Here is a 13559-nt window from a genome sequence, read left to right as displayed (position 1 = left end):
GAGTTGGGTTCTTTGAAATTCTTGTAAAACCCTGGAAGAGATTAGTACCCGGGGCCAGTACACCATTTCTTTTGGCTTCAGGACTTAGTACAGCATTGGTTAAGATCGGGTGGTTTCCAAAGAGCTTCAGCTATTTTATAGGTTGGACCTATAGAAAACAGGGCTTCATGGGGGTCTCAAGAAACCACCTACTCAGTCTTCTCCCTATCTGAGGAGGTATTTGGTGTCTCCAGCAGCAAATGCATCTAAGCTGCTCCTGCTTGATATTTTTCTAACTTACTCTTAGAAATGATCAATTTGAAGAGGTTCTGTAACATGCCTTGATAATCTCTTTTTGGATTTCTACTACTCTTACAGTTAGAAAACTTTGTCTAATGTTTAACCTAATTCCCCTGGGCAATTTAAGCCCATTACTATTTTTCCTCTCTTCAAGAGGCAAAAATATTTGCATGGGAATGAGAGTCTGGGCCTCCTCTGGTAGTCAAACATCCCAAACGCTGTTGCCTTTTAATCCAGCTTTCTTCCCTGAGGATGTTGCTGTTACTATGTCTCATGTCCTCAGGGTGAGTTTGCCAGAGTAGGCATCTATAGTTAGAAAGAGGATGAGCTTTCAATTACAGCACTGCAGTTCAGAAGTGAGGAGCAGTTTGGGGACAAGGTTGAGATTTGTTGGCAAGGAGGGGTTTACTCATCCGAAACTTGGTATTAGAGTCCCAAACCTCAGCCTTGGATCAGTTGGGACAACAGAGGCTTAAGGCAGGGTTAGTTACTCTCTTTCATGGAGGTCTTTTGGTTGGTTTTGTTGGAGTCCAGAATGCTGCTCCTGTTGAGTGGCTCCAGCTCAGTTGGGCTAGCTCAGCTACTTCTGTTTTTTTTATAACAAATGCATGCCGTATATTGAGCTCCCAAGCCCTAACAGATATGCTCTGTGCTTCTGCATCTAGGTTCTCTTCTTAGAGCTGGTCCTGACCTGCTGTTTTGCCTTAAAGTCACTTCAGTTCCCTCCTCAACTGAAACACAGTCTGTAAAATGCCTTTCCGATGAAGCTTTTGTGAAGCTTAGTTGAAAAATTCATTGTAACTTTGAGACTCTTGTGCTTCACTATTATGTCTTATTTTGACTGCATAGGTCCTGGGGATGTGGTGAAGTATCTACCTGGGGAAATGAAACAATGGAGAACTACAAGAGTAAAGTAAAACGCAATAAATATATTCTTCCATTCCCAGTTTTGACTTTTTGGGAGGCCCTTTCATGTACATTCATCAAGTCAAATTGACTTGTGAGCACGTCTCCTACAGAATCATGGAATCATTTAGGTTGAAAAAGATGTTTAAGATCATTGAGTCCAACTGTAAACCTAACATGGCCAAGTCTACCACTAAACCATGTCCCCAAGTGCCACATCTACACATCTTTTAAATACCTCCAAGGATGGTGACTCAACCACTTCCCTGGGCAGCCTGTTCCAATGCTTGACAACCCTTTCAGTGAAGGAATTTTTCCTAATATCCAGTCTAAACCTCCCCTGGAGAAACTTGAGGCCGTTTCCTCTTGTCCTATTGTTTGTTACCTGGGAGAAGAGACAGACACCCACCTCACTATAACCTCCTTTCAGGTAGTTGTAGAGAGCGATAAGGTCTCCCCTCAGCCTCCTTTTCTCCAGGTTAAACAAACCCAGCTCCCTCAGCCGCTCCTCATGAGACTTGTGCTCTAGACCCTTTACCAGCTTCGTTGCCCTTCTCTGGACACGCTCCAGCCCCTCAATGTCTTTCTCGCAGTGAGGGGCCCAAAACTGAACACAGGACTTGAGGTGCGGCCTCACCAGTGCCCAGTACAGGGGGACGATCCCTGCCCTGCTCCTGCCGGCCACACTATTTCTGATACAAGCCAGGATGCTGTTGGCCTTCTTGGCCACCTGGGCACGCTGCTGGCTCACGTTCAGCCGGCTGTCAACCAGCACCCCCGGGTCTTTCTCTGCCAGGCAGCTTTCCAGCCGCTCTTCCCCAAGCCTGTAGCGCTGCATGGGATTGTTGTGACCCAAGTGCAGGACCCGGGACTCAGCCTTGTTGAACCTCGTACAACTGGCCTCGGCCCATCGATCCAGCCTGTCCAGATCCCTCTGTAGAGCCTTCCTATCCTCGAGCAGATCAACACTCCCACCCAGCTTGGTGTCATCTGCAAACTTACTGAGGGTGCACTCGATCCCCTCGTCCAAATCATTGATGATATTAAACAGAACTGGCCCCAATACTGAGCACTGGGGAACACCGCTTGTGTGACCGGCCACCAACTGGATTTAACTACATTCACCACAACTCTCTGGGCTCGGCCATCCAGCCAGTTTTTTACCCAGCAAAGAGTACACCCGTCCAAGCCACGAGCAGTCGGTTTCTCCAGGAGAACGCTGTAGGAAACGGTGTCACAGGCTTTGCTAAAGTCCAAGTAAACAACATCCACAGCCTTTCCCTCATCTGCTAAGGGGGTCACCTTGTCATAGGAGGAGATCAGGTTAGTCAAGCAGGACCTGCCTTTTATAAACCCATGCTGACTGGGCCTGATCCCCTGGTTGTCCTGTACCTGCCACGTGATGGCACTCAAGATGATCTGCTCCATAACCTTCTCTGGCACCGAGGTCAGACTGACAGGCCCTTCTTGTAGATGGGTGTCATGTTTGCTAACTTCCCATCAACTGGGACCTCCCTTGTTAGCCAGGAGTGCTGATAAATGATTAGAACTGGCTTGGTGAGCACTTCCCCCAGCTCCTTCAGTACTCTCAGAATTCCTGCTTTTTCGCACATGTAAGTGTGGGTTTGTAACCTGACTCGCCTCAAACTGAACAAATCGACTTCTTGTTCTTAAACTGAGTTAATGCACATGGGGAGTGATCAGCCACAGGAACAGAGGTACCTAGTGCTGCTTGTGATGCTGGGATGCATCTTGTCTAGCTTCCAGCTGCCTCTCTGAAAAAGCACTGGTCCTTTGTAGGTCCTATGCCTGGTTGACATGCCCTAGGCAGGTGTCTCAAAGGATGCTAGGCATCTATATTTAGGTAACTGAAGCCTACATGTTTTCTAATCTGAGACTTGCACGTGAGTTTTAGAAAGCAATTATTAGGCTGTAAATGAGAGTGGGCTGTGCTGATGGGAGGAATTGGGTCAGCAAAATGCTTGTCTCTGCCAGAAGTCCCTGTCGTATCAAGTTTCCTTCTGAAGCCACTTGTGTGATTAATCAAACCAGATTTGGAGTAAATTGATCAAGGTTACAAAAATGTTTAAAGGTAGCCTCACTCTTTTTGGGGTGCTGGTGGTGCGGGAGAGGGTATAAGGGCTGAGGCAGGGAGGCAGAAGTTGTTAGTGGGACTGGAGAGGGAGCTGGCAGAAAGCTATTTTCCACTGGCAGAGCTGCGTGCAGAGCACAAATCTGCCTTCTGCTGAAAGTCAGGAACTTCTCGACACAATGAATTGGCAGCGAAGAGCGGAATTGTGCCATGTTGTTCAACTTTTGCCTGCAAGTGAGACCTTGAGTTGACCTTGATAATGAACCATGCTCTCCTGCAAGAGGAAAGGAGCTGGAAGCTGGCGCTGCTGAACACCGCACGCTGCCAGGCAGGGAGGTCCGTGCCAAGTGCTGTTTTGTTGTACGCCGTACCCCCCGTGGAGGTGATGGAGGCAGCGAAGCTGCTGCTTTGGTCTTAAAGACCGTGCATGAGCAATACGTAAGCCCATGTGTCGTGCTGGCTAGCATTGCTGCCCTAGTCCTCTTGCAAAGGCACTGGTACGCACGCTTCGAGCATGGAAGTTATCAATCATGCTGCTGTCAATTTTAATGTGCTTTGTGTGGTTTTATAATGCAGCACTTTTAATATCATGCATGTCTTGAAGATTTGTTGTGCCTCTGTTGGATGTTATGACAACATTGCTTCACAGCAGAAAGGAGGGTCCAAGACTTAAAGCCAAGAATGCACCAAAAAAAAAAAAAAATCAACTTGTTTAAACAATGCATAAGACAACAGAATGAACTTTGTTAGTAGGAAAAACTTTTATTGGACAATAACACAGCAAGTATAGACATCAAAATTTTTCTGTGGTAATCTAATCTGCTTTTATAGATGTAATGGCTAAAATATTAATTCCGTAAAGTTTATAAAAACAATATTCTGTTATCAGTAATCTGATGAGTGGATGCTTTGGGAGGGTGCCTTTCTTCTTCATTGTCAAGTGTTCATTTTCTCCTCTTTCTTGTGCTGCTGATAGGGTAAATAGCACAGCAAGAGAAGAGTGGTGTCCAGTAGAAAGTGCTTGTCTCCAAAACTGTCACCCTTGTGATGGAGATGGTCTTCTTTTCACAGTGCTTTGGGAGTGGGGAGTGAGACGTGGCCAAACTGCAATCTTTCATGTTCTCTCTGAAAAAGATGGGGCAGTGTGCATGGTTTTTAACTTGATGTCATAGCTTTTACATTGAATGGTGAAAGAGTATTAGAAGCCTTTTAAGGTGATTATTTGCACTAAAAATCTTGGTGCCTTCTATCTAGTTTAGGAACCACTTCTTCCCCTCTTTTCTCTCTCCTGCAACCTGTAGATATATACAGAAATACAGAAGTTGACCCTTTCTGGAATTTGGTGGTTCAGGTAGACTTTTTATTCCAGCAGTGGCTTTGTAGGGTGGTTTGTGCCTCTTGCCTTGTCCTGGTATTCTGGTCTCTGAAGTTTTTCATCACTGCACTGATATTGGGACTTGTAGAGTCTTTTGTTCTGCGAATGCCATGTCTGGGCTCAGGTGTGACTAGAGATTATGTATGGTGTGGTGCTGATAAAGCCCATAATATAAAAGATACTTTCCACAAGACAAGGGTTTTACATATTAATAATATTCCTACTTTGCTTTCACACAATGCTTTTTCTTCTATTTTCATGATATTATACCCACATGCTGCCTGTTGCTTGCAGTGGTGGCTTCCAGGGCACTGCTGTGGCAGGTGCCTCTTCATGATTAATCATGTTTTAATTTGGCTTTTTCTCAGTCTGCTTGGCTGTATTCTGTTAGTAGTCTACAGTTTATAGTGTATTTCTCTGGTGGGGCTGAAACAGCTCTCTTGTGTTGGATGTGGGGGGTGTGAGGTTGGACTGATGCTCCTGTCTGCTCTGCTCTGGTCTCTGGCAGTTTGATGTGGAATAGGGATAAGAGCCGAGGTTGTGTAAATTTCTAGTTGTTTGACTGCTTTAAAATAAATAAATAAATAAAAAGTAGACAGTGTTTTAACTGTTGCTGAACTGCTCTACCACCCCAGATTGGTGGTACTGCCTGAGAGTCTGAGGTCCTGCAGTGTGTTCCCCCCTGAGGCAGCATCAAATCCTCTCTCTATCCCTGAACAAACGTCTCTTCAACTTATTTCTAAACTCTGAGTGGGGTTTCTAGTGTCCCAGCGTGCTTTCTTCCAGGGCTTTGACTATCTTCAGTTGCATGTCATCAGAAAATCTACCCTAGTTCTTTGCAAATCAGTCCGTTGTCATCCTTCCCATAACAGCTCTGCAGAATTCCTCACCTTTCTCCCTCTTTAACATAGCAGAGGGCTTCTTCCATAGCTCTGAGCTCCCCGTGTCCTCGCCAGCCCTTTTTCTTCAACTCTAAACCCAATTCCTTTGGCTCTTCACGGGCCAATAAATAAGGTGCCATGGCAAGTGGCTGGTGTGGAGTTTGTGGTCTCTCCTGCCTCCCCTCTGATTCCGTTGTACTTGTGCTGCTGATTTTGACCTTTTCTTGGACCACTACCACACGCTTGCCTTTATTGACCTTCATCCTTCTTGACTTCTGGAAACACTTCCAGTTTCTCGAGGTCTTTGGCTGCCGCTTTCCAGAAGGCTTGTGACTCCCTTCACTTTGGTGTTACCAACATATTTCGAAAGTACAGCTTGCATTATATTTTCCAATTTGCTAATAAAACCGCTGAAGAAAACCAGGCCCAGAACAAATGCATGTAGAAGCCCTGTTGAAAAGCTCCTTCTGGTTGAGGCCAGTCATTGACAAGTAACTTCGTTTTTAGGATGGTTTTTGAGTAGCATACACATGTGGTTTATGGCAATTTTCTGTGCAGCGTTCCTCCTGGAGTGCTTGTGAGAATACCCACCGGGGTCATGCCAGGACCTTGCTGAAATCAAGGTGTTCCCAGCTATGAAACCAGGGTTATCCTGCTGAATAATAAAGTATAATGGTGGTCTTTAGAAACTGCTTTGTTTTCTACTCCAGGATCTTGTGATAATGGGATATTGCTGATACTTTGCTGAATTTTAGTGATTGGAATGATTTCTGTTGTAAACTGAAAATATGGTGGTGGTGTATGCAAGATAAGTGGGTCTAAGTAGGAAAAGTACACGTGTGAATGCTTTCTAAACTATAAGAATGAAAAATATTTATGATTAAACACTTTATGCTTCTCCAAAAAGGAAAAAAAAAAAAAAAAAAGCTTTTTTCTCTGTGTTCATGATGTAAATGTAAATCTATGTGGGTGATAAGGCAAAACAGAGTGGACTTAAATTCTGTTTTATTAGCAGAATGAAAACAAGCAACAAATTCTACACTTGCTTTTCCACTGAGATAATTTCAGGTATAATAGACCAAGTAAGTGGGGTGTCTTTGGATGTGTCAGTACATGGGCAAACTTTGTGAAGCACAAGGCTTGAAGCTGTGAACTCTGACAGTTAGATATTAAACAGGTATTAGTCTTGCAAACTTTCTTTGACCTTTTTTCCATGGAGCTGTTGCAGCACTCGATTTTTTTTTTTTTTTTTTTTTTGCATTGCTCAGTAGTTAATTTGTTTATTACAAAAGTTAGAATAAGATTAAACAAACTGCTAATGCTTTTATGTAGCTTAATGAGAAGAAAATGTTTCTAAGGGATTAAAACCACTACAGAAGTTTAAAGGGGAAAAAAAATAAAATAAAATTGAAGTCCACAACAGACTCAGGAATTTGTTCCACTTATTAATTGAAAACAAAAGCAAGTCACTTCTGTTCCACTGTCCCCAGAATGTCCTCCTTGCATTGTTCCAGATCTCTTTCATTTCGCCCCTAGAGATTTCCCTCCTCTGTACTTTCAGCTGAATTTATTTAGGTTACTTCTGAGTCCCCGTCCTGCAGGCAGCTCTTGTTGGGAATGAAGTTGCAGGGTCAGCCTCATGGCTTGGCCTTCTCCGAGACTGCCTGAAGCCCTCTCGTTAACCAGTTGAGCATGAGACGTAGGAAGGACCTGCAAAGCTAGTTCCTAAATATTTTCTAGCATTAATTCATACATGTGCAATAATTTTAGGCTTCTCTGGCATTTTTTCAGTGTGCATATGGTGTCTGGTGTAGGACTTGCCAGCCTGAGAACAGCCAGATGAAGTGTCTAAAGCATGGCTGGAGAGAATGTAGGTTGTGTTGGTGCTTGGTGGCAGGACCCAAGATGTCCTGCCTCTGACCACGTTTTAAGGAGATTTGTAGCTGAGCTTGTTGTCTCTTTCAGTCTTCTCTTGTGTTGTATTCCCCAAACCTCTGCTCTTTCCCCAGTTTTTGCTCTTGTGGATGATGAAGTGATCGAGAATGCGGTAGAGTATCCAGTGCAACATGGAGGTTGAGTATAGGCAGAATCGAGTGAGGTTCTGGGATGCAGGGGAAGGATGAAGGTGTGAAAGGTTCACCGTCAACATGTCGTGCTTTTGCGTGAGCTGCCACTTGCTTTCTGCTGCTTGGAAAATTGAAAAGGCACCTCAACATCCAGCTGTGCCACAAGTCCGTGCCTGTGGCATCCCCCTTATGACTGGTTTGGCCTCTTGGTGTGGGCCAGGTTTGGTTGCCCCTGTTTTGGGGGATAAACTTTGCAATAACGCAAGGCTGCAGATGGGAACTCCTGATGCGTTTGCCTGTTATGGCTTTCCTGGAAAGATTTTTCCAGTTGACCTTTTGGAAAAAAATGAAGTGGATTTTTTTAATGAATGCAGAAATTGTGAAACTTAACAATACAATCCAAGAACTTTTTAAAGTCATCCTAAATGGTTTTGTTTAGTGAGTGTACTTTAAAAATGTAAACCAGACAGATCTGTCACTGAGCATAGTCTTCAATCGGAGAATTACAGCCTTCTCCAGAGTTACAAGATAAGTGCATGTGGGACAGACCTCTCTTTCTCAGACTTTAATCAAAAGGCTTTTGGTGGGGGAGACTTATACTAAAGCTATCTGACTAGCAATTTTTTATAGCAAAGGGGAAAAAAAAACGCCTCAAGGATCATTTTCTATAGCATTGTCACAATGCTTTGTTTTTTACAACCAAGGGAATGAACAGCCCAAAGCAAATCTCATTTTTATTTTTGTTTTTCTTACTTTATTTTTGCATTGTGTGCTGTCGTGATTATTAGTGGGTATACATGTAAGATTTTTTTTCTTCCTAGAAATTTTTTTGTGTGTCTCCTTCTAATGTCTTCTGAATTACTAGTCACTTCAGGACGGTTAACTGAAGATCCAGATCAGGCTATAATTAGTGTTTGAACTAGGAGAGATGTTACTAGAAGTAGAGTGTATATGCGGAAGAAATGAGGTAGAAGGGAGCAGCTGGAGGGACCTGTAGATCCAGAGCAAGGCAGTGGGTGTTCCGAAGGTTTGGTAGGCAAGAAGTGGGAAGTGTAATGCCCCAGATGTGGTAATCTTGAAAAGGAAGAAATCTGTAATGAAGGTGCTCAGTTGAGTGGATCAGGTGAGTACCAGAGTTGATCCTGAGAAAGCTGGCAATTGCTAGGTAGAAAACGGTGCGCATATGTCAAGGATATGGGATCACAAGGATGATTTTCTGAGAGTGATGCTGTAGCACGGGCAGCTGAAGAAACGGCTGAGGAAGTTGGAGCTCTACCAGAGCCAGGGAACCAAAGGTGATGATGGTAGAGTTTGGACCTGAGGGGTGTTTTGATGTGATTGCAGGGGAGAGATTTGTTCTTCCTGCAATCAAACTGAGTCCCTACATTTTGTATTTTGAGCTAAGAGTTGCTGCGTAGTCACTGCAGTCCGTTTCTGTGATGATGTTCAATACAGAGCAAGAACTTGAGATCCCGTAACTTTGGAGTTGACATCCTGCAACTTTGGAATGCGTTGCAGTTTGGTCTGGGACTTGCTTGGCAGTTGCCTGTTTGCTTGTGTTTTAGAGGGAGAATGGAAGTGAAGGATGCTGGTTCTGCACTGGAGGAAGGGTTGTGGGTGAATAGGAGAGCTCCAAAGGGAAGATACAGAGTTTGTTTAAATATAAGCTTAGAGCTGACCCCCAAGATGCTGGGATTTCATTGCTGTCTGTCACCAGCTTTTTTTTTTTTTTAATACACTAGAGTTTGGCTAAAAAAAAATCATAAAAAGGTTTTAGACATTGGACCTTTATGTCTTAGGTTAGCCATCTCCAAAGGAAACTTTGCCTAGAGTTTTAAGTAATTTTGAGAATTTTTTTTTTTCCTCCCTGTTGATAGATGCCTCTGTAAATGTGATGGTATTTTCCTTTGAATGCAAACACATTTATTTGGCACCCATAATTACTGTTATGGTTTTTTTTTTTAATTTATACTTGAGTGAAAACACAATTTCTAGCTTTATTTTCTTATAGTATGTGAGTTATCATCTTTGAGTTAAGAGTTCGTTAGACCAGAGGTGCCTTGTTGAGTTTCATGAGACACCCTGCAAAGAGGCTGTGCAGCACTAGATGGCACTCTGTCTCCAACTTTCATATTTCACCAGCAAAACTCTGCTAAGCTGTGAGGAAAAACCACTAGTATCATGCTAGTGGTGGCATTCATATAATTTGAGGAAGTTATATCTCTTTAGCACCAACCAGCTTCTGCCTTGGAATAAAGAAAGCAATATGGTCACCTTCGAAGACTTCTACTCTTGGTGATGGTGGTATTTTACATTGAGTTTTCAATAGGCTTATAAAGATTTGGCATTTTTGTTTTGCCATTGAGAATGGTTTACTGAAACTGTGTAATTGAAATTGCTAGGGCAGACTTTAAAGAATGGTAATTAAATAGATTTCCTCCAGTTTTATTCATGTTTTGGTATTTTTTGTATTACTTTGAGACTTTTGTGGATTGCAGAGGTGGGATTCTCCAAAGTGACTTGTGAGCACAGATCACACTGAAGGATCACATCGCTGTCTGTGGGCAGAATATTTAACATGTCTAGTTAGATTCATCTAGTTCTGGTTCTTTCTGAAGTGTTGCTTGTCACTGCTGATATTAGTAATTTTTTTTTTTTTTTTTTTTTTAAGTTCTTGTAGCTTGTTATAGCTCTGACATTCTCCATCTTTTATCTCTAACTGCTTCATGGAGTCCAGTGTATAATTAATTAATCTTACTTTCTGACACAGTACAAACTCAGACTCCATAAAGCTCACTGCGTACTTAATTTTTTTGGGCTGGGAGAGAATTCAGGTTTAGGAGTTAGCACTGCTCCTCAAAATACTAAAACTTCACAAAGACATGTCTAAGGATGGGATTTCCACACCCTGTAGAAAATATCTGTTTACTATAAAAAACCCAAGAAAACAACCCCCTGAAAATCCCATACTATTTCAGGGTGTGACATGATCCCTCTGCTTTCTAGAGTAACATTCACTTATTTTGCAGTCATGATCTATTGCTTCTGCACAGCGGCTGTTTTCTGTGGATGAGAGAGCATTGCCTTCTAGGCTGCTTTAAAAAACGGTTGGAAATAATCATCATTACCATACAGTGTGCATTAGTAATGGACAGAACAAAAAGTTTTAACGTGGCAATTCAAGCTTCTCTTCCCAGTTGGGTGGAATTTAAGAAAATATGAAGGATAGATTTTTTTTTTTAACTTTCACCCTTAAATTTAACACTAGTGTTTTTGTTTGGTTGTACCAAAGATTACCCATTACCTGCAGCTTGCACGGCGTATGCAGTATTTTGGATTGAGGTGTCCCCATCAGTTTGGGTAGTCTTCAGCTGTGTTGGCCTTTCAGCAACAGGGTTAACTGTGCTGGCAAAACTGGGGGTGGGAAGAGAAATGGATTTTGGCAGCTGTAGAGGTGATATTTTTCCATTGTAGCTTTTACCTTTGAAGTCCAAAGAACATCCAGAAGATTGTTCAGGAGGAGTGCTCAGCGTTACAGCATATGATAGCAGGTAGTGATCAGAGATGGCTGAGCTCAAAGACAGAGCATGAAAACTTCGTTTCAGATGATTCAGCACTGGGTTGGCCATGTTGTGATCTCTGAGGGAACATCAAGCTGGTGTTTGACAGGTGGAAAAAGAAAAAAGAAAGGCTGGAATAGAAAGATTTTCAAACTTGAGTTTGGTGCCTGGTGTATGCAAATAAAACACAGAACTATCCCTTTATCACAGGAGGTTTTTTCTAAAGCTTGTATTTTGGCTATTTCTTGTAAGTAATGACAATAACAGATACTGGAATCTGGACCAACGTTCGTGTTTTCTTTTTAGGTCTGTTTATGATGGAGAAGAACACGGTCGTTTCATGGAGAAACTGGAAGCACGAATCAGAAACCATGATCGTGAGATTGAGAAAATGTGCAACTTCCATTACCAGGGCTTTGTGGACTCCATCACAGAGCTGCTGAAAGTTAGAGGAGAAGCTCAAAAACTGAAGGTAAGAGAAAGCCATCTAGACATGGTCCTGGGCAGCTTGTTCTAGGCGGCCCTGCTTGAGCAGGGGGCTTGGACCAGATGATCCAACCTCAACCACTCTGGGATTCTGTGAAACCACGTGAATGTCTCCTTTTCTCCTTTTGTCTAGAGTATCTCTCTTCTATCTAAAAAATACAATTAAAAAAAAAAAGTATCTCTATTCTTCCTGTAGCAATAGATTAGTCATTTGAAGTTTGACAATTATTTGGGCAATCTGGAATGGTGTGGTACGTTAAAAACACAAGAAAGCTTAAAGCTAAGCCTATTCTGCATTAGGAAATACGCTTTTCCTGGTATACCTTATACCAATTTCTTAAGCAGGAATAAGCTCTACAGTCGGAAGTGCATCTGCTGTAGCAGCGTATGCTCTAGTGCCTCACCTGACATTGAATTCTCATTACAGGTAACGTTGTGTCTGAGACAAAGCAGCAAAGATTTGACTCTGCAGTCATGAGGTGTCTGCCCAGTGTTGGCAAGTGCAATGTTAATATTTAAAAAGCAAACGAACATCCGAGCGTTGTAAGTTGTAAGCAGGAACAGTAGTGAAAAATAACTACTAATTTCATTAAATACTGAAAGCCTATGTAAACAAATGCACAGCTTGATTCTTTTTCAGTAACATCTCCAGGTTTGGTTGGCTTAACTAGAAGGTAAAATGGTTAGAGGTAGGAATGGAGAATGTAAAATGGTTACAGCTAGGAATAGGCTTTCCAGTTATTGTGGCCTTTAAAGCTGTGCAGAAAGATGAAAGAAAGGTGGAATTTACCTATTTCTTGAAAAAATGCATTTAGTAGTATGTTGAGAAAAGCCATTTGTAGGATCAGAATGTGGATAAGCGGTAGGAAGGAAACTAGGCAGGCTTCTGGGGAGAAGAAGTATCTAGAGGTTGGAGGTATCCCTACATGTAGGGGACAGGTGGGCTTGCAGATGAAGCTTGGCTGCTGTGCCTTAAAATACAGGTATTCCACAATTTGGGGCATATAAAAAAGCACAGCAGTGACTTAATCGGTGTCAGAGAACCTTCCTCATTTTCCTACACAAGTTAGAACAGATGCAGGGGAGACTGCTGTGCCATCCCTTGCTGCAGCAACAAGGTGTGACCTTGATTTGAAAACCAAAAGCAACCTCCCAGAACAGTCACTTAGTGAATGGGGCTGAGTTGTGTGGCAGCCAAAAAGGCGCGGGCTGTCTCCAGAGACCAGCACAGTAAGTCTATCTGGCTCAGTGGAGTCTGACCTGTTGAGAAAGACCTTTCTGGGAGGTTAGGAGCGCGGGAGATGTTCAATGGGCATTAGAAAAGATGAAGTTATAAATAAGGGGGGGGAATAATCTTGGAAAGTTAAGTTTTCTGGAAAAGAAGGAAGAACTCTAACTTCAGTGTGCTGACTGCTGCTTTTCATACATTTGTTTACTCATTTAAAGCTACCTCTGGCATTTCCTAGCAGATTTCTAGCTTTACACACACAGATCTCCATCCCACAAATGGATGCGTTCTCACAGGAACACCTTCGGGGGGAGGGGGGGGGTTGTCCTGACACCAGAAGCATCTGTATTATTACAATGGCATTTTCCATGGCAAGGATTCATCCAGCAGTTGATTGCAGGATGAGGCCATTGGAAATACCATGAAAGAATTCTTTTTTTTTTTTTTTTTTTTTTATTTTAAAAGCTATTGTTTCTAGCCAAGAATTCCACATTGTTTGTTTGCAAAGGCTTGTTGCTGTTTCCCATTCTACAAACAGCTACTTTGTTGGTGGCGCACTGTGAAGTCCATCTCTGTACCCTCAGGATCTCTCTTGATTTCCATTACTATGTGATCTATAAAACGGCACATGGGAAAAATATACACAGAAGCTTATTTGAGAAATACTGAACTCTCTTTGTAAGGGT

The 13559-nt window shown here is 42.7% G+C and overlaps 1 protein-coding gene across 8 annotated transcripts in view; it reads left to right on the top strand.

The window, feature by feature from the left end:
- Positions 1–13559, top strand: part of EXOC6B (exocyst complex component 6B) — a 310232-nt gene that overhangs the window by 41964 nt on the left and 254709 nt on the right. For all 8 annotated transcript variants that reach the window (XM_030017657.1, XM_030017649.1, XM_030017629.1 and 5 more), the window contains exon 2: positions 11466–11631. In XM_030017657.1, coding sequence (XP_029873517.1) covers positions 11466–11631 — 166 coding nt within the window. The remainder of the gene's footprint in view (positions 1–11465; positions 11632–13559) is intronic.

The sequence above is a fragment of the Aquila chrysaetos genome, chromosome 1, assembly GCF_900496995.4.
Source record: "Aquila chrysaetos chrysaetos chromosome 1, bAquChr1.4, whole genome shotgun sequence".
In the NCBI taxonomy this organism is placed as follows: domain Eukaryota; kingdom Metazoa; phylum Chordata; class Aves; order Accipitriformes; family Accipitridae; genus Aquila; species Aquila chrysaetos.
Note: the sequence above shows the minus strand (reverse complement) of the source record. Positions and strands in the feature narration are given on the sequence as shown.